The sequence below is a fragment of the Humulus lupulus genome, chromosome 6 (genome assembly GCF_963169125.1).
Source record: "Humulus lupulus chromosome 6, drHumLupu1.1, whole genome shotgun sequence".
In the NCBI taxonomy this organism is placed as follows: Eukaryota; Viridiplantae; Streptophyta; class Magnoliopsida; order Rosales; family Cannabaceae; genus Humulus; species Humulus lupulus.
The window spans coordinates 14,586,134-14,608,406 of NC_084798.1; the positions used below are offsets into that span (position 1 = coordinate 14,586,134).

Consider the following 22,273-nt stretch of genomic DNA (forward strand, 5'->3'; position numbering starts at 1 on the left):
AGCCATAGTAAATATGACCTCGAAAGCTGAATTCGCAATATATGGTCTCGTGAGGTTTAGAGTATGCTCTAGGATTGTAAACCGAGCCTGCAAAGTACGATACATGACCTCGGGTATGATGACCTCGAAATGATCTCGATCTCGAAAGGTAGCTCTGAGAGCACCCTCATCTTCAGGAATGACTTCGGAGCAGGGGTCTTGAGCTCGACGTACTATCTCGAAGGCCACGTGATCTCGGGAGATGTCATTGGCTCGGGAGATGATGGGAAACCTGGGAGGCAAGAGCCTTAGAGATACGCGATCGCCACCTTGAATATCAACAAGTATTATAAACAAGAGATGTAATCTTCATTTATTGATGTAAATCCCCAAGAATTGTGGGATATTATTTAGTCAATTATACGCCCCCTGATCTTCAGGGGACGTTTCCTTTTATATCTGATTATAGGCATTTAAAGCCATTTATTTTATTCACAAACGAGTAACTACCCAAAATATGTGGGATAGTATTCTGCAGCCTTCTCTATAAAAAGAGAGGCCATGCACCATTGTAAAGACCGAAAATCTGATCCTTGAGAGAAAACTCTGGAGAATTCATGCTAAAGAAATTTTCAGAGATAATCTTAAGATTAATAACAGAGACTCGTGGACTAGGCAGATTTAACTGTTGAACCACGTAAAAAACCGTGTGTTTGATTTGTTTGTTTCGTTTGGCCATTGTCATTCATTGTTTTTGTGCTCTTCTTTTATCTGTTGACGAAAAACGGCGTCAACAAATGTGTACTGTCATATAGACTGTATGTTAGAAAAATTCAATTAATTAACATATCATGCATCATTATAATTGTCATTTTTGCAAATTTGTGTTTAGATGATGGACTTATAGTGATGACCCATTATTTTAGATAATGAGAAAAAGACAAATAAAATGAGTCATAATCTTAATAGGTTTTATTTCGACTCAATTATATATGTAAAATTTAAATTTCTCTCTTGTGGATAGTTCCACTATTGAAAACTCATTTATTTTGCATTACTTCAATGCATTTCTATTTATTTAAATTTTATTTGCAACTTTTTAGATATTTTTTATATTATAGTTCATATGAAATATGATTTTTTAAATTTGACATATAATACTTTGTATTTTAAAAAGTTCTTATATATTTTAATTAAATAAATATTCAAAATATATAGAATTATAAACCTAATATTTTGAGTTAAGTATATTTTAATTATTTTCTCTAGATATTTTAAATCTAAAAACAAATTATACATATATACATAATCAATAAAATAAAAAATTTAATTTAAATAAAATAATTTTTTCAAATAATCAAGGGTTTATACTTTTTTGGACCCTGTGTTTTTTTTCATTATCTGTTTGGACCCTGTGTTTTGACAAATTATTTTTTGGACCTTATGTTTTGTAAAATAGTTAAAATAGAACCCTAAACTCAATTTTGATGAAGAAAAAATTGAATATAACAACACAGTTTTTAAGCAGAATGCTTTTATTTTTGTTCTGAATTGTTAGTTTGATAAATTATTTGTAATTTTAGTTGAAAAAACATTAACCAAAATTGGATTTAGGGTTCTATTTTAACCATTTTACAAAACTGATAGTCTAAAAAGTAATTTGTCAAAACACAGAATCTAAAAATGTAATGGGAAAAAACACAAGGTCCAAAAAAGTATAAACTCAATAATCAATTAAATATTGTAATAGTGTTAGTTTTAACTTTTAATTTAACAACAAAAAAATTAACAATATCTTGTAAACCAAGAAATTTTGGTTTAATTTAATACACCCTTTTTAATTATAGCAGTTATTCACTTTTGCAGGGCTCAACATTTTATAATAACTATTTTAATCAGTTGAAGCTTTAGCATATTTGATTTAATTGTTACATTATTATTGTTATTATTATTATTATTATTATTATTATTATATAGTATGCTAAAACAGTAATAGCAGAGCCTAAATATAAGGCTTTTTCTTTCCAAAACTGAAAACAGAGCCTCAATATAATAGCACCTCTTCCACTTTTGACTGTTGCACCTTATTTGATCCATAATAACAGCAAGACAGCAAATTAAAGAAGGGAGACTGCCTTTTAAGTATCTTGGTATTCCTATTACTGCCAAGAGCATTTTAGCTAGTGATTGTGATACTCTTATTGATAATTTGGTTACCAGGATTAAAAACTGAATTGGAAGCATTTATCTTTTGCTGCTTGTTTAGTTCTGATTAATTCTTTGCTGGTCTCTTTGCATTCTTATTGGGCTCAAATCATTATATTGCCTAAATAGGTTTTCCATAGAGTGAATGCTATTTGCAGGGCTTTCTTATGGAAAGGGGTTTCAGACTATGATGGAGCTGGTAATGTGGCCTGGGAGGATGTCTGCAAGAGTAAAGCTCATGGGGGTTTGGGTATTAGGAATGTTGAGCTGTGGAATATTACTGCAATAGGCAAGTATACTTGGGCAGTGGCTAAGAATAAAGAGAGTCTTTGGGTTAAATGGGTCCATTCTGTCTATCTCAAAGATACATCTTGGTGGGATTATGAAGTTTCAGTTAATACAAGTTGGCAGTGGAGAAAAATTGTGGCAGTGAAGAATAAGCTGAAGAGTATCTTTACTTTTCAATCTTTCTGTGATTTTGAGTACAGAATCAACAAAATTTATTGGAAGTTGAACTTGTGTGATTCTCCTGTGAAGTTATCCTGTACTGGTGTTCCTATGTATCCTGAGGATTATACTTTTCTTAATTTGTATTAGGAAATTTATTAAAGAAAAAAATAAAATATGAGAAACATAATTGCAACTAACTAAATATGATAAACTTGATTAAGAGTAAAACTATAGCATAAACTAACATTTATACAAAAATATAGGAAACTAAACTAATAAAGTAAAAATTCTTAAAAAAAGCCATAAAATAATTTTCTTATGAAAAAAACCATATTTTTGCAAATTTTATTAAAAAACCCCATATAAAATGTAACTTCCTCATATAGAAAATGCTAACATGAATCTTTTATTATTGTCGATTCCTCAAAATATTTATTCTCAAACTATTCATGATTTCTTTCATTTATTGATCCCTCATTTTTTAGGAACGAGATGATATTTTTGAGTTTTTTTTTTCTCTCATTTTCAGCAAGTATTTTCAATTCTTTATAACATCCTCCATTATTAATATTCCCTATATTTTCTTCACTTTTCTTCATATCCCTCATAGTTCCATATAACTATATATAATAATGGATTTTGTTTTATGTTATTTCTCAATTTTTAACCATTATTTTTCATGGGTTAGTTATTATTATTCTTATGATTAGTTTATGAATTGAAGCTTATTCATTAACGCTGTTGTACTTGATTTTCAGGTCTAAATATTTTTTTAGTTACCAATATTACTAGTTTAGTAACTTGTTATTATTTGTTTGCTAGATTTTAGTTTTATTGGATGTTGTTTGGGTTTGTTTAAACAATTTAGTATTTAGCTATTGATTTATTTTATTTTCTAAGTGGTTATGAGTTACCAATCTGTCTTTCATTTTTTTTTTTCCTTTTTTTTTACATTATTGTACACCTTTTGATTTTGTTTTTAGAAATATTAGTAAATGGAACCTGAAAATAATATTTTTTGTTGTAGTGAACATTGTTTGTGTTTAAGAAATATTAGTATTTTGTTACTATTTTTTTCCAGCTGCTAAATAGCTCCTTAATTTTGAATACACTGGTACTTTTGCAAGTTTTTCAAGCTTAGTAACTATTATTAATGTTTTCAGTTAATAAGTAATAACAGGATACTAGTTCAAATATAGTTGTTAATTTAGTAACCAACGATGATCAAATTTTTAAAAATGATAGTTACTGATTATGATTATGTTGTTGATTTAATGTTCCATTATTGTCATGTTTATGATTTATTTTATATATCTCTTAGTTTAGTAACTGGTTATTAATGTTTCAATTCTTAGCTAGTTTTGAATTACTAGTTGAAATCTGAATATTGATTTGGTAACTAGTTACTGTCATATTTATATAAACATTATTATTAAGTTATTGATAAAGTATTTAGGTATTTTCATGCTCTGGTTAGATTATTGCCATGTTATTGTTTTAGAATCAAATTTAGTTTGATTTAAACAAATAATGACTTATTTTCCTGATCTATTTTTTTAATTATTGAATTAAACAAATTGATATTCTGTCTCCCTAAAGGATTATTACCTTTTTTTTATTACTCGGCAAGTTTCATTCTTTTTAATATGTATAATTTTGTTATAGTTTTAACTTCATTTCATTTTGTTGTCCCCGTCATTTTTCTTAATTAATAGAAAACTCAAAAGAATCACATCTCAAGTCTATTTAAAATAAGGAAACATTAATACAATAGTAACATCTACACTTCATACAAATAATAGTAATATCAACTTAATTAAAGAACGAAAGAAACATTACAATATATGATTAATTAGTTTATTTTGTGTTTTAAGGATTTTCAAGACATTTGGATGAAAAATAATTAATTTTGGATGTTTTACAAACAATGGTTATGCTCGAAATTACAAGTCTGAAACTTCACATTTGATTTTGATAATTTTAGATGTATTACAAGCAATGGTTATACATTTCTACCACGCGATTCTCATGGTGATTCTCATTTTTATAAGACCTTAATTACTCTTAATTACTTATATTCTTTCGTTTACTCTTAATTACTTACATTCTTTCGTATCCTCCACCACCACGTGATTCTCATTTTTATAATACCTTAATTACTTAGGGCATCTCCAATCTTGCCTTTCAACTCACTTTTACTTTATTTTGAAGCCAAAATCATTCTCCAATCACACAAAATAAATGAATGTATTTTTCAACTTCATTAATAAGATGACACTATTCATTTAAAGTCAAACTAAATTAATATTTTATAAAAGAATTATTGTTTAAATATTTTTATTAATATTAATATTTATTGATTAATTAAATTGATTATTGATGATTATTAAGAATAAAATAAGAATATTCTTTTTTGAAGTAAAATTTGAAGTAGTGGATTGGAGATGAAATAATAATTTAATGTAATAAAAAATAGAAAAATGAAGTTGATTTAAAATAGAATTTGAGTTGGAGATGTAGATGGTCTTACATCCTTTACGTTTATTATTCTAAAATTAACTAGATTGAAAACAATGGTTGTATTTCGTAAAATTTTTGTTTTTGAATTTTTTAAATACAAAAATAAATATATTATTTTTGTTTTTGTTTATTTATTTTTAAAAAATAAAAATATGTTTGGTAACTAATTTTATTTTTTTAAAAAAATAAAAAATAAAAAATGTGTTTGATAATTTTTATTTTTATTTTTTGTTTAACAATACAAAATGATGTGTTGATTTGAAGAAGAGAATAAAAAAAACAAAAAAGTCAAGAACTGTTTAAAAAAATTTTGAAAGTGAAAAAATTCTATTTTTAAAATTGAATGAATTTTAATTAAATTTTTAAAAAATAATAAATAAAAATAGAATTACCAAAACACTATTTTATGTTTAATTGTCAAAATTTTAATTAATTAAATAAAACACTATTTTTTTAATGTTACCAAACAGCACTAATAAATATTTTAAAAACTATATATTATATTTTATAATTAAAAACTGTCGGATAGAGTGATTATATATAAACAAATTGGAGCAAAACTTATTATCTAAACTTATTATCTAAAAATTTGTGTTTATTTGATATTAAATATTATTTAAAGTTAGAAGTATACATTTAAGTATAAGTACTTTATTGTTTATTTAAGTTATTCAAATAAATTAATTTCAGCTTTTTTATTTCTTCTAGGCACTTATGTATAGTATTGTCTAATGTACAGAGAGATGCTTCTGTTTTCTTCATCATTGCAAAAATAAGTTGTTCGAGAGATCAAAAGCTTATAAGTAATATTCTGATGAGTGCAAATCCATTTCTAGATTCAGGAACAAAGCATATAGAGCTTGGATTTGCACTTTTTTACCCTAATAAAAACTTTATATTAAATACTTTATATTATATTAAATAATTATTATATAGTTCAATTAAATAAATATTCAAAATATATAGAATTGTAAACCTAATATTTTGAGTTAAATATATTTTAATTATTTTCTCTAGATATTTTAAATCTAAAAACAAATTATACATATATACATAATCAATAATATAAACAATAAAATAAAAATTTTAATTTAAATAAAATAATTTTTTTAAATAATCAATTCATTATTGTAATAGTGTTAGTTTTAACTTTTAATTTTAACAACAACAAAAAATAACAATATCTCGTAAACCAAGAAAATTTGGTTTAATTTAATACACCCTTTTTAATTATAGTAGTTATTAAAATAAAAAAACCGAAGAAACTTTTGCAGGGCTCAACATTTTATAATAACTATTTTAATCAGTTGAAGCCAACTTGGCTTGCCACCTTCCACTTGACATTCATTGCCATTTCCAAGCCCTCCTTCACCTGTTCCTCTGTTGTAGAAGACTTACTCTTCACCAGTCCAGCATCGTACTCAGCCATCTTCTTCTGCAGCTCAGCTATCTTCTTCTGCAGCTCAGCCTTCTTCTTTTCTATTTTCATTCGGAATTCCTTGTCAACTACTTTACTCAACTGTTGATAGTAGAAATCTCTTGTGATCTTCCTTAGAGATGCCCATAGAAAATCTACCACTAACACAGACCGAACATCTACAAAGTGTATGTAGTGATACCATTGTTGAAGAAGATGTTTAGTGATGTCTATCACCAAAGTGGTATGCATCTCTTTCATCACTTTACATACAAAGAAGAAGCAGATGCTGTTGAATTCTTCGGAATAACCTCTTCTTGGAGTAATGTCTGGAATCAAATCTTTCCGAACATGACTTCCTCTACCACCTGTACTAATATATCCATATTTGTGAAGCAAAGCTTTCATAGCAGATGCCAAATATACAGGTATGAAATAACCTTCAATGTAGACAACTTTCGATGCTAGATCACTGGATTTTATTTTCAACTTCCTTTTCTGATAGGTGGAATCAAACTCTTGGAAGATAAATGACATGAAATCAGTTTCTGTGAAATTAGAAAATTTTAGAACTTTATCAATGTTATCATCTTCAGGCTCAACTTCAGTAGTCGTAGTACTCACTTCTTCTCTCTCAAAATGAGCCTTCAACCAGCTTAGCTCATAATAAGTTAATCTTTGTATCAAATCCCATAAGGTCAAAGGAGACGCAGCATGATTAATCTCTTTAGGAAATACCCAAAGATCTTCTCCCAACACTTTCAGTTTCACATCTCTAAGGTCTTCTTTTAATACATTTATAACCTATATTATATATACAACTCATCAATATAAAACTTCATATTATACTAATGCTAGTCTTTAAGAAAAAATTATTTTTAAACGGATCCAAGAGGAAACATAAAATTAACGAATTTTGATTTTATGTTTTGATATAAAAAAACAATGGACTAATTTGGACAAATTAAAATAGTAATTCTTCGCAAGTTTCAGTCATTTAATTTTTATTTATTTATTCAATTGTTCTTTTAATATACTAGAGTTGATGGATTAATGATTTTTTTCGTTGTTGTAAATTGTGCTCATTTCTCTTTTTAAAAACAAAATACATTTTAGGATATAGCTCGAACAGAGGGAAAAGAATATACATTACTTTAGTGATGATGCAAACATTATATTAGAAGGATTTCAACAATGATTGTAAAAATTAATTAAAAATATATAAAAGTCAAAAGCAAATTTCAATCAATTAAAAAAATATAGTTTTTATTAATTGATATCCATGTAAGTAATATGAAAAGTAAAAAATAAGTTCTCTAATCAGTGTAACATGAATGATCATTTAGTTATAAAAATACTAATGACCTTTTCTTTTCTAGATTTTTTTGTTCTCTTTGTCCATCAATTATTACTTAATTATAAATGTTAACTACAACAAGTAAATAGTTTCAAATAAAAAATTAATTTAAAATTGTTATTTTTGGGCCGAAAATTTCCAACAGGCTATAGCATTTTAAATAAAAAAAATTGTAAAATACTTATTTTTAGTAAGACCCAATCAATTTAAGCTTTATAAGGTCAACAAAAGAATTTCATGGAGCTACACAGTATTTTAAATTTAAAAATGACGTGACAACATCAAAGTTTATGTGTGTCAATGCCTATCAATTTGACAATAACATAATTTTTTTTTAAATAATAAATAAAAATAAAATCAATAGTAAAACAAGAGAAATAAGTATATTTAAAATGATGATATAGTTTGTTTGGCTTTTCACCAAATCTAATAAAATGATTACGAAAATATATTTATTTTATATTTAAATTTTTATGCTTATTTTTAAGTAATTTTAGTGTAATATAAAAGTTAACTTTGATTTATCCAGTTTTTTTCCTTATTTTCTTTGGTGGTAATTAAATATTTTGAACTTTAAAGAAAAATTGTATATATTAAAGCAAATTAAATTTATACTATTATTTTAAAAGAAAAACTATAAAGATTATATACTAAATATTGAAATTTACTTGTTAAGTTATGTAATGCTTTAGTTTGTTAGGTGGGTTTAATGTTTCATTCTCTTTGTAATAAGCTTATTGAGATATGCTATATCTAAATCTAATGTTAAGTTTCCATAATATTGATGTAAAGTTTCTCATTTTAATTTAGAATATATCATAATATCAATTATTTATTGGAGCTAATAAATTTAACTAGCAAAGCTTCTTAAAGAATTAATAAGATATATTATACTAAATATATAAAAATGAATATCAATTAGTACATACCTCAGAGATAACACAGTGTACGTGAGCGATATATTTGCACTTCCGACAGCAGTAAACACGTATTCGTGGATTTCTTTCTTCTTCACAAACATCGCAGCAATATTCACCAGAGTTATCCTCAATGAATGAATCAACAAGATCTAAGGAGTGCATATGACTGTCATGTTTTATGATAGAAGGCAATGGACCACATAATAAATGAAGTTTGAAAGCACAATCCAAACATTGAAATTTAAAGGAATCTGTTTTATGGAATTCCTCAGTATTGCACATGATTGATTGCTTCAAACAGGTGTCGTAGACGTTGCATTGTTCAACTACATTGTTTATTTTCTCCATAAAGCAAAGAAGATGTGGATGATCTTCATACTTAATGGTTCGTGTTCGTCTCACTCCACATTCTAAACACAACCGAAAATCACATTGAGGACATTCGAAATATAAGGCAGGTTGATCTTTATTTCCACAAGTGCTACATTTACAATTGTATCTTTTCATAAGAAGGAAGAGACGGTCGTGGTTAGGATGGTGAGAGGTTTGGATTTCTTGAGGTAATTGGTCAATGCATTGTTTATGAAGAAAATACTTACATCTATTGCAGCCATAATAAACTCCACCATCTGATTCTGATGGTGAGCTCTTGGATTGACATGCAAAACATCTAACATCAATATCTTCATCTTCATGAATTGCATTTGTTGTGTCTACAAGTAGTAGCAAGTGGGGATGGCTTGAATGTTGAATGCAATGTTGGCCTTCAGGGCATGCTGTTATGGAGTTTGACATTTTAAAACATTCAACATCCAAGTCAAAATCACAGCCAACACAACTGAACACAAGCCTCTTTTCTGAGGCTTGACCACAACAATTGCAACTGGCATATCGTGTTGTAAGAGAAAGAGGGTGGCGAGGATGTAAAGGGTATTTGTTGATCTGCTTTGGTAGTTCTTCACATGACTTGTGGACATAATATTCACACGAATCACAAACATAATAAGGAGCTTCCATAAGATACTCATCACATAACTTACACACAAATTCATCATTATTGATCTCACTATCCTTCAAGAGCAAAATATGTTTTCTGCTACAAAGGTGTTGATCCTCCATTTTTTATCTGTTTAGATTCAATAAAGCCAGAAAAACAATAATAAATGAAACACACATTAATAGCTCAACAATATATAAGTATAAATATAAATATATAAAAAATATAAATTAGAGGCAATACATGTACTCATTATATTACAAATTAGGAAACTTAAATATCAAATCTAAATAAGAAATTAAATGGACTTACAGATGTATCAATTCAACGCTGAACTTGGAAGGAAATGAGAAACTAAAAAAATAAAAATGAAAGAGCACTGTTCTGATTTGTATAGAAAAGAGAGAAAGTACACAAGTGTTTATATCTTGAATATATTATTTCTTTGATTGAGAAAGATGAAGTCCATTTGTATTATGTTTTTATAGAAAAGAAAAAGAGAATAAAGTAAATATAAATTCTTTCCTTGTCCCAATAACTTATCTTTTATGATAATTCCTTATCTATTTGCATAAATAATATAACTTTATGACTCGTATATCTCTCTCCTTTAACAACAATTTCAAACATATTCAAAATCAATTTCAATCTTTAATTAGGATACTTTTTTTCTCTTTTTCTTTTCACATTTGGCACATATGTTGATGATTCTTTGGAAAAGGAAAAAAAAAGTGAAATATATCATAAAAATAAATAAAATATAAATATATTCTTTGCTTGCAATATAGTTTTAAAGTGAATAATACATTAATCATATTATAATGAAGTTGTGCCTTTTGTCTCCCCAAAACTAAAATATACACCTATTTATGCTTTTCTTGCATATTATCGCACTTACAAAAATAAAATAAAATTAAGAACCAATCTTTTAATTTGTGAGGAATTCAAAAAGTAATCATGCTAGTAATATTAGTTATTTCACTAAAATCTTAATTTTTAATAATCGAATATTTCAAAGTTAAGTTAGAGTAGTACATGCTTATTTTTTCTTAGACATTTAACAGAAAATTCCTTCCTTGCATATTACGAATTCTTTGGAAAAGTAGAAAAAATAAAATTATTCGCTTGCAATATTTACAAAGTAAAAGGAAACAACATTCAAAATCATGAAATATTAAAGATCCTTTAGTTTAGAGATCCTTTACTTATCACAATAGCAATCTAATATTACACTTCCGGATCCATTGCTCTCTTGTTGTTTTCACCAATGACATTTTATCAACAAATAAAGAAAAATAGAAACAACTAGGTTTTTTATTTTTCATATTTTTTTTATGAATGAATAGGGATATTTTGCTCTGTATACATTTTTTTTTCTCTTCATATTTCTTTCTAAATAACCTCTTCATGAATTTTTCACAAATCTTCTGAAATAGTTTTAGTACAAAATTGTTCAAAAATAAATAATTTTATTTATAATTTTTTGAACTCTGTAATTTAATATGTAATAAATTAAAGCATATTTATTTAGGAATCTCAATTAAACTTAATATTTTTTTCCAAAAAAATAGAAAAAATTAATCATAATTTTTAATTTTATTGTTTGAACTCAATATATAAGAATAAATATAAATAAATTTAATTTTTCTTGAGAATCATATATCTTATTAAAACTAAAATTATATATATTCACATAAATATATATAAAGAGATTAGAAAAAGTAAATAAAAAATAAAAAAGAAAGAGAGAGAATAAGTGGGAGTGTAAAAAGTAATAAAATACTTTTACATTTGATGACCATAGTGTTTTCTAAATGTAGCTAAGCAATAGTGCTTTATGTAAAAAAAATATGTAAAATATCTAAGGTTTAGCTCATCTAATGTAGAAGCCTTTTATTAGTTTTTAGCTAAATATTTTTTAATTACGTATTTTACCTATGCTAGTGTGAGTGCTCTTACTAATTAAAAAAAATAAAATAAAACCAAAATTTAAAAAATGAATTAAACTAAAACAAAATAAAATATATTTTTACTTTTTATCATCATCAACTACATCATTGTGTTTTCACCAACACCAAAATCTGGGTACATGAAAAGCACCATATCTGAATTTTGTGTCTCAATTATTTATTTATATAATTTATCACATCTAAAAATAAGATTTATACATAGGAAAATTCTACAATATGAGCATGTCTTTTGTCCCCACCGTTAGGAGTGTTTCTGTATATACATATAAAATCGAAACTTACAAACAAGACAATATATTAGAACCGTATATCAAATTAGCAATATAATAAATTTAATTGGATCAACGATTTTCATTCCCATGCTATGAAAGAACAAGGGTTGAAACTCTAAATACCACACATTGCTATACTTGAACATTAGACTTTGCTTTCTGGAATAGTATGAGCCCAAAGACTATCAATCCTTCTCCCTTAGGAGAGAGAGAGTATTCTCTTTTACAAGCAAACAAAGGTACTCCCAAGTGAGGCTTCCAAGAGAAGCCTCGTTTTTTATTAAGTGGATCAAGTGAGGCTTCCGAGAGAAGCCTCGTTTGTTAATTAAGTTGGATGGTGGAAGTTAGCTTGTAGGTCTATAAGAGAGGTCGATTCTAGGGAAGCAAAAGAGACTACCATACTTTATTCATGTGATAACCAGAGGTGGTGCCCTTTGGCAATGAGATATGAGTTGAATTGCATGTGACATACTTTCCTAGATGTTGTGCATGACAAACATCCTTTTGATCGATTCATAAGAGTGCTTCTAGCTCCAAAGGCTCCAATGTCTCTACTTTAGAAGTGAGATTAGGCACTTGCAAAGTGGGGAGGAATTACCCGAGACAGAAGGATGAGCATGAGGCCTTCAAGTCTCCCAGGGATGTAAACTTGATGCCTTTGGGCTTGTCTAAAGGGTAAACTACTTAACTTAAAAGTTTCTTGTGTGGTAATGACACTGTTATAATTCAAGTCATTTAGGACTCTAAAGGTAAGACGTGAAAGACTTTTTACATTACCAACTTGCTAGACATGAAATATAGGGTTTCTTGTGTGGTAATGACACTGTTATAATTCAAGTCATGTCTCCCGGAACATGTATTTCCTTGCAAATCTAATGGGGTTGAACCAAGTTATTCTAAACAAACATTTGAGACTGTGGATGAGAATATCCATGATCAAGAACAAGAATAATTAAAATTATTAGTAAAATCACAATATTCAATTTTTGTGTCTGTAAAAAGAGAATTAGTAACATAAATACTCAATATTTAAAATTCGTTGTTGCTAGATATTAGTAGCCAATGTCCTAAAAAAGCAATTCTATTACACCTAATATGTTAACTTCTGTTAGTTGCTGACTAGATCGACATGTGGCAGATTTTTATTGGTCTAGCTAATATATATTTTGTAAATTATTTTAATTAATTATAAAATACACTTAAATTAATAATATAAAAAAATATAACTAGTGTGACATGTTAATTTTTAACTGGTTATCACCCTACAAAACTGTAATTAATTAGTGTCATATTTGTAACCAGCTACCCTCTTTAAAATTTTAAATTTTGAATCAAGTGAGATAAAAAATTTATGTAAAATTCTACCTCTGTAACCAGTTTCCCCAGTTTCACATTGGCAACCAATTACAATATTTCTCAGTTTAAGAATAGTAACTAGTTACAAGTATGGAACCAAAAGAAAAAAACTTCGCAAACTTGGAACTAGTCACAACAATTCTCAATTTTAGAATTATAATTGGCTACATGTCTAGAGCCAAATTGAAAAAAAAAATCACAAACATAGAGCCAATTACAACTCTAAAAAAAGGAATAGTTGTAACTAGTTACAACGTTTTTATTGTAACCAATTATTATGGCATGATTTCAAGATTTAGAAAAAAAAAAAATTCAAATTCAAATTCCACCCAAAAATCAATTATTAGTTTCAACCATTTTAATAGAATTATAAATTGACTATTATTGAGATTGGGTAAAATAAAATCAATCATTGAGAATATGTATAAGTAAAAAAACAAATTGAGAATATATATATATATATATTTATATATAAATAAAGCTAGTCATTCAATTCTTTTTTAAATACTTTTACATTAGTGTCTCTCTTTACAAGAAGCATATGAAAATTAGTTAATAACTACATTTATAAATAGGAATAAAAAAAAGACGAACTGTATTATATAAAAATAAATATATATGCAGCAAAGTTAGGTATATATACATTATAATACTTGAATTTTATTTAAATTTTAATATAGAATTTTATATAGTCATATATTCTCACATTTGAATTTTTTATCCACCACTATTCACATACATAATTATACAATTATATATATACAAAACTACCTAGAATAATTTTTTTTAAAAAAACTATATAACAAAAATAAATAATATACATACAAAATTATATAACAAAAAATAAAGAATATACAAAAAGCTGCCAAGAATATATATATATTTTTTTAAAACACTACTTATTCGTATATATAAATAAAAATAACAAAAAATATATATTTTAAATGAATCATTTTAATCTTGAATGTGTTTTATATAAATAGTTTATTAATTATTCATGTTTAATATTTTTTGTTGTTGGAGAATTAGTTAATACATATGAGAAATATGAGATTTTTTGAAACTTAATTCACAAAATCAGCCATATAAAGTATGATTTTTTAAAATTAATTCAAACAAAATTTATACTTATGATAAAGTAATATTTTATATATTAGTTTTTAAGAAGACATATTTTTAAAAACTTTCCCAATTCTAATGTGGTTATTATAACATACTAAGTCACTACATATCGGGCCAGAAGATGATTGGGTTTTGTTTGTATTTTGGGCCTGATACGATTTTGGCCACTATAATTATGATGTCTATTTTATTTATTTATTTAGTATATAGAAAAATACAAAAAAATTTCCATTAAAAATTTATAACATTTGTTATTTCTAATTGCTAATTTTTATTTCTCTAATTGCCAAATAATGTAAAACATAAATGCCATTTATGTTAAAAATCCTACACTATATCTCTTCTATATAAAAAATGTATAGATAACAAAAATTATTAATTTTAACAGTTAATTTTAATGAAATATTTTAAATATTTAACGAAATATACTTTTAAAACTAACTAAAAATAGATATTTATGAATTATATTAATATAAATTCAAATATTATAAAATATCATTATTATCATAATATATAGTATAAGTGTACATATATAATAATTATATTAATATAAATTCAAATGTTATAAAATATTTTTATGATAATATTATATAATAATTGTTTTACTAATTATACTAATATGAATTCAAATATTATAAATTTTTATTATTATAATAATATTTAATACAAAATTAGACATTTAATATTTATATTATTATAAATTTAAATATTATAAAATATAATTATAATAATATATAATACATAATCTTAATTTTTATTAAAAAAAATTATCATTTATGTTTTAAAAGATTAACATATTACATATATATTCAAAAAAACCATAAACAATGTTTTGGTTTAATTTTTTATTTAATATGTTTATATCATTCTTTTATATATAATATTGTTTATTTATTTGAAATTTATATGATAATATTACAAATTTAATAAATATAATTGATAATTTCTATAAATAAAACTAAACTTATATCTAATATATATATATATATATATATATATTTCAATATCGTGTTCATAAAAAAAAATTGAAAACAGTTTTTTTATATATATATAAAATAATCTCTTCATTTTTTTCCTTAAAAAATTCTGATTTTTTAATTTAGATATGCATCTAAAATTAATGTCATAATAGTAAAAAAGAGTAAACATACTAATAATAATAATAATAATAAACTACATTACAACAAATCTAGGTGACCAATAGGAAAGAGGACAGGTGCCAGCACGGCAGCTGGTACAATTGAGCACCTAAATTATCTTCTTCAGAGCTCAGTTGAGACTGAAAAGAGAGTAGATATTGTTTTGGTTCTTCTTCTGTCTCACAAAGGCAGAAAGACACCATGGCTTCTCCTTCTCCTTCTCACCTCACAGCTATCCCACAACGCCTCTCAAAACCCTCCCTTTCCCACTGTAAGTATCTCTCTCTCTCTCTGTATATATAATATATATATATACGTATATATATGACACTACTAGTACCCTTAAGATGAACTAGTTGAGAATTTTTAATTATCAGCCATTTTCTTGCACATAATTCTCGTATAATAAGGATACTGCTTACTTGAAGTATTGGTTGTTACCATTTCTGGGTGAATTCTGGTTTTTCTTACTATCCCCTGTTGGAACAAGAAAGAATTTCTGGGCAATCATCTACTTTGTCACGTTTGGTGTTATTTATGAGAAAGTTTATAACTGATATGAAATTGGGTTTTATTTGTTTCGTTTAAATGAGACTCAACCCAAAAGTGTACACTGCTCGGTGCTTAGTTTGTATTTGTTAATTACTTTAATTTAAATATGTCTAGAAAGTAGAGATTTAAAACTGTCATATAATATGACGAGTTTAATTCATTAGAAGCCCAGATTGGTTTAGTTATGTCACTAAATGTTCCACTCACATTTCATGGATTGTAAACAATACTTGATTTCATTTCTGTTACATGTTTTAGTATGATAAATAACTTAAACCCTTAATTTCATTGCTAAATTTGGTAGTAAACTCGAAGCCAGTCGGGCTCCGTGTGAGGTCGAGTTTGGAAAATGAGAGCAGTGGCACTGAGGATTCTGGTCACTCATCATCAAAACCTCTGAAGGTAAGGGCTTCATGCATTTTGGTATCTAGCTAATTATCTCTTATTATATTGTTTATTGTCTTTTACTTGCAAACCACTTATGTTTTCTTAAGAACATGGTCTTAGTAGCTAGCATAGGGACATGTTATTGTGCTATTTTGAACAATTTTCATGCTGTTTAAACTTCATGATAAAATTTACTTTTGATGTTGTCTTCTGTGTAAGATGATGTAGATTTTCTTTCTCATGGTCATGATTTAGTCTTTTGGGGAATTTCAGTTGGTACTTCAGATTTGACTGGCTTACAATATTCTTGTACAGTTAAAGAGTACACAAAATTTGAACTCAAGGGCTTAACTTTCTCTTGGTACTTTAGCTTTAATATGCAAAATTTGAAACCATAGGTTCCTTTCTGACCACAGGGATCTCAGCCAGCAATGAATCGGCGCTTGTGTCTCGCATGTCTGTGCTCTTCAGTTCCATTAATAAACGATTTGGGCACTTCAACTTCCAAAACCAAAGCTTTGGCAATGGATGGAATGGACAGACCTGGATGCCGAAATTGTGGTGGCAGTGGTGCTGTACTTTGTAAGTATGAGATTTCCTATCATTCTAATCCATTTTGTTTAATCATGTGCATGATATATGTAATGAAATCTTCATATTTTTCTTTGATTTAGGTGATATGTGTGGTGGTACAGGAAAATGGAAAGCTCTCAACAGAAAAAGAGCCAAAGATGTTTATGAGTTCACAGAATGTCCTAATTGTTATGGTATGCACTTTCTGTTGCTGTATATGAAATTTCACATGTTTGAATCTTTCTCGCATCTTGCTCATGGAATATGAGTCGTCTGTCATAAGTTTTCTTACTTGATTTATCGTCCATCGTCGTTGCGAGCAGGTAGGGGAAAGCTTGTTTGCCCTGTCTGTTTAGGGACTGGTGTACCAAACAACAAGGGGCTTCTCAGAAGGCCTGATGCGCAAAAGTTGCTTAGTAAGATGTACAATGGTCATCTACAGCCGAATTCATAACCCTTTTTTACTGCCATGGAAACTCCCATAGAGAGGTCATACAAACATAGCTTGTGTTGTATACACCATGTTAGAAGAAGGGTCAAATAGTTGAAGACCTGTATAGATTGTTTAGAGCTCCCAACTATGAACACAATAATTTTGAGGGATGTAAACTTTTATTGTTGCTACTTATTTTTGGTGCTATGTCATGCCCATCAAGAAAAATGTGGCTTATGTAAACTTTGATGAGAGAAGCAGATAGTGAAAAAGATTTTCTGTTATTTTCTATAACCCTGTACCACTTTTTTGAAGATATAGCTGTAAAACTCTTCCCAGAACTTATGGTCCTCTTGTTATGATCTGATTTTTTTTTTCTTTGGATAATGTGTTATGTAAGAGCACATTGGCAAGATTTAACCATCAAAATAATCCACCTAAGAGGACATAATTTTGTTTGCGAGAAAGTTTTGATAATCTTGTTATACTAAATTATCTCCATATCATTATAACTGGTTAGACAAAAACCACAACTTTGCATCTATATTCATTTATTTGAACACTACCTATTTTTAAACAGGAATACGTTGTTTTCAAATGCCTAGTTAATAAGGTTGACCTTATTAGTATAGTCTGTGTACTGACACCAACTCAGACCAAAAAATTATCTTCATTGTAATTTTTGAAATAATCAACCTGAAGATCTCTCATAATAGTAAAGAACAAAAAGTTACAGTGAGAATAAGTGGCTATATTTTTTTTATTGTAGAACTGGGGTAATGTCAAAACTCAAGGCTGAGAATTTGGGAGCTTGTGGAGTACAGAATGCTCTGGTTTGTGCTCACATTCAAAGTCGAGATGAACGAATGCTCGCTCGACTTCTGGGAGTTTCTCAATATTAATCTGCAGACTCTCTCCAATGGCATGCGCCTCTTTTAAGGGTAAATCCTCTGGTAGTTCAATGTCAACCTGTTTCAACCAAACATATCACAGTAAGATGATTCATATTAAAGGGATAATATATGTATTAGAATTAAGATTATGGTTAGTTAGTTAGGCTTGGTTTATGTTAGCTTTCTTGGTTAACCAATTCTGTTTTAGTTAGTTCAGTTGGTTACTTTCGGATTGGACCCTTCTCAGCCTTTATTTAAGCTGAGTTGGTCCTCTTGTACACACTGGTTTTTTCACATCTGTTTTGACTGAATAATAAGAGTTCTTTCTCTAATATGGTATCAGAGTGTAACACTCATATATCTTATATGACAAGTTCATTCATTATGATATCTCACACAAACAATCCTCATTTCAAATGTCGTTATTTTTCTTTTTTTTTGACAATAAAACAGGTTCATTTCCATAATTTATTCTTCAAATCCATAGAGAAATTTATAGGCAGCACTTGTTATAAGTGTCATATTAGCGTACATTGGCAATCAAAGAAGATTATTTTCTTATTCTTGGAAACAGAAATCTATGGAGTAAATTGCTTATTATATTAAACGTACCTCCACAAAATAAAGAACACCAAATGTGTAAGCACGAACGGTGTCAATACGCTTTACTTGGGGGTGCCTTATGACAAGATAAGTTAGCTTCTGCATGACTTCAGGAGGGGCTGACTGTCCGACGAGCGAAACTGTACAAGAAACCATATCTTAAACTAGTTCACAATCAAAAACTTTTGGAAAGATTACAAGTTCTTATCACCTAAAGTCTAGTAAAAGAATTTGCAGATTTTTCAAGAGACCACAAGAAGAAAGAAAATGATGATGATATATTTGAAGCAAAAGGAGCCAAGAGGTCTAGAAATGTACCTGCGTTTTCAAAAACAGTACGAGACCAATTTGCTATTGTGTATATTGCAAGGATAAGAGCACCAACTGGATCGATCCACCAGTAAAATTTGTCAGCTAGTACCGCAGCAACCAACCCAACTACATTTGTTATCACATCAAAATAGTGATCCTGGTAATGAATTGTAATAAGTCAAAAATCCATACAACTTAAAAATAGATGTATGCATTTGGTAATAAGTACCATAAAAGTAAAGGGAAGAATAGAGAGAGCTCAAAAAACCTCCGCATAGGCACGGACAATCTTGTTGCCTGACCTTCTGCAATAGACCCAGAGCGCAAGTTTTACTACAGTAGCAAATATCATGATCGAATACAACCACACTAACTGGTCTGATGACATCTTTTCTGAAGGATTAGCTTCAATTAGTTGTTCTAAAGCCTGGATGAATACCTGAAAACCTGTAAGTTGAAATTTAATTGAAAATTATTTTGGTATGGAATCTAAGTCAACCTAAGAATACTTAAAAGAAAAAATAGAACAAAACCTTCTCTAAGGTTGCTAAGATGTTCCAAGTTAAAGCACTGAGCAACTCTAAAGTATGTTTAGATAAAGAGCACAAGGTGTAATATGTTTAGAATTCAGACAACCAAGTGTCACAGTTTATGTCCCTCACAATATGCCTTCTACTCGGACGAATCCTTTAGTTGAAATCTCACTGAAATTCAAAGCTTACATAAGCTAATTTACTGACTTGTTGGTTTTATAATTATACAGCTGCCTACCTTTCCATAGTGTAACAAACCTCTCCTTCCTAAGCTACTCCAACATACACTTAATATTTTTAATTCAGTAAAATTATAACTTTATAAGCATCTTTCCCCCTTATTATATATTCAGAAAACTCTTCTCTAAGAGCAGCAGTAGGATAAGCAGAAAAAGTCCCTCTTATTTGGTTATGTGCCATTGCCATGTCCAATGCTCAGTCAATACTCTTGTAATTCCTTATTAAGTGTCTGCAGTTCGCAACCATGACCTTATACTTTAGAGATTTCCAGCAGAAAATGACCAAAGAAAATTTCTAAAATCAAATAAGATGTCTTCTTTAGACAAATTTAATAAAACAAAGTCACTCAATAAGCTTTATTTTTTCCTTGTTTCATCCAAGACTCATGGATTTATCTACTCTGTAACAAACAGAGTAAAACACACTAGATGATATATGTGTTCACTAAGGAAGCCAAACAGCCTTCAATGTGGAAATGAACCAAGAAAGAGAAAAATCTCTGAAAACTATCAACAAATTAAGCTACAGATCGTACCTAGTGTCGCCATGATAGCAGCAAAAATGATTATGCCAACAGGCTGCACCCTCAATTTGCCAATGGGGTATCTATAAATATTTATACTTTTCATTGACAAGTGAGTGAACCAAAGTATGCCACCGGCCATGAGATCCAGCAAAGAATCTAGTGTTGATGCTGCAATGGCTATGGACCCACTCTTTATAGTAGCATAGATCTGCAGAATCAAACATAAGTTTCAATTTTAGTTTGTAAAGTGGGAATGAATGTTCTATAAGGCCATAAAATATTATTTGATGCAAGAACTCAAATACTCTAAAACATGGTCTATATAATCTAAAACGTTACAGATACGACTGGAGCTGTAAAAGCTCTTAAGAACTTACTTCAGCCAATATTTCTTATAAAAAATACCCAAATTTTACCTTAAGTCCCAAGAGAATTATGTTTGCATAATTAGAGATCTTCATGGCTCTTTCATGTTGAGCTTGTTCATCAAGATCATCTTCACCAATGCCTTCTGATTGCACTATAGAGTCAACTTCCTCAAAAGATTTCAGAGTTAAAAGCTGTCTTTCATAGTAGTCCTTTTCTCCTATAATTTAAAGAAGAAACAAAAAAAAAAAATTATTTGTAAGAACATGTATATATAACAAACATAAGAATAGCAAAAGAATCAAATCATGCATCGTTGGATTGCTTTGGTTGCAGAATCTTTGAACAAGTGAAGAATTCTCCCCCAGTTTCTCAACAGACGAACAATGCCTTAAACCACAAACAATACCTCTGTTTGTTTCCTAAGAAAATTAATAAAAAAAACCAAAAACAATAATCACTCATTTTGTGGTTCCAAGAAACAAATCAATCCAGGTAAAATGACGTTTTCTCATTTTCTGATTACTCATTACATATATAACCAAAAACAACAAGAAAAAGAACATAAAAATCTTGAGCGCATTTTCTCAGTAACCAAACAGAGTTTTCTTTAATTGAAGTTGAAACAAACCTCCACTCAAGCCACTGGTCCGAGTTAGGTCGATATCGTAGGGACTGGACTCAACGTCAAGACCAGAACGGACCTTGTCGGGGAGCCTAGAGACGAATTCGGTCCTGAGCGAGTTAACAGAGTATTTTCGACTGAGTCGGCGATTCCGGCGACCGTTATCACTCGGTCTCCGTCCTTCGGGCCCCAAAAGCGGTGTCTTTGGACTCGTCGTCCCTGAGTTACCTTCCATAATCGACTCTCCAAAACTCGGTCCGAGTTTCAGTGTCTATCTTCTTCTTCCTCAGTTCAGATTGTAATAATATTACTCTGAACAAAAAGAAAAAAATAAAAAAGGGACGTAACTGTAAATTAAAAACTTTCGCACCAAATCTATTTATAGTAAACTTTTTCAATATTTAAACCATTTTATTATTATGAAAAATAACATTTTAGTCCTTCTATTTTGGCTAAATAACATATTTATACATTAAAGTGGTTATATAGACTAAATTTTAATATATTTTTCTCTTGGTTGAATATA

The 22,273-nt window shown here is 28.2% G+C and overlaps 3 protein-coding genes across 4 annotated transcripts; 1 reads left to right on the top strand and 2 right to left on the bottom strand.

Moving 5' to 3' along the window:
• Positions 1-6,258: 6,258 nt before the first annotated feature.
• Positions 6,259-10,279, bottom strand: LOC133781704 (uncharacterized). 2 transcript variants are annotated; one of them, XM_062220773.1, is made up of 3 exons: positions 10,158-10,279; positions 8,858-9,974; positions 6,259-7,375 (listed from the first exon to the last, which is right to left on the bottom strand). In XM_062220773.1, exons 2-3 carry the CDS (start codon positions 9,965-9,967, stop codon positions 6,458-6,460), a joined length of 2,028 nt encoding a protein of 675 aa, XP_062076757.1. In that variant the 5' UTR covers positions 9,968-9,974; positions 10,158-10,279; the 3' UTR covers positions 6,259-6,457. The 2 variants fall into 2 exon arrangements, with proteins under 2 accessions (XP_062076757.1, XP_062076756.1); XM_062220772.1 differs by lacking the exon at positions 10,158-10,279 and having other exon boundaries at positions 8,858-10,122.
• A 5,524-nt stretch (positions 10,280-15,803) lies between these two features.
• Positions 15,804-18,025, top strand: LOC133781707 (protein PHOTOSYSTEM I ASSEMBLY 2, chloroplastic). The gene is made up of 5 exons (XM_062220775.1): positions 15,804-15,975; positions 16,561-16,658; positions 17,060-17,225; positions 17,318-17,410; positions 17,540-18,025. Exons 1-5 carry the CDS (start codon positions 15,906-15,908, stop codon positions 17,668-17,670), a joined length of 558 nt encoding a protein of 185 aa, XP_062076759.1. The 5' UTR covers positions 15,804-15,905; the 3' UTR covers positions 17,671-18,025.
• Positions 18,026-18,303: 278 nt separating this feature from the next.
• LOC133781706 (metal tolerance protein 4-like) lies at positions 18,304-22,068 on the bottom strand. The gene is made up of 7 exons (XM_062220774.1): positions 21,754-22,068; positions 21,173-21,342; positions 20,766-20,964; positions 19,726-19,904; positions 19,464-19,614; positions 19,155-19,285; positions 18,304-18,618 (listed from the first exon to the last, which is right to left on the bottom strand). Exons 1-7 carry the CDS (start codon positions 21,980-21,982, stop codon positions 18,439-18,441), a joined length of 1,239 nt encoding a protein of 412 aa, XP_062076758.1. The 5' UTR covers positions 21,983-22,068; the 3' UTR covers positions 18,304-18,438.
• Positions 22,069-22,273: the final 205 nt, after the last annotated feature.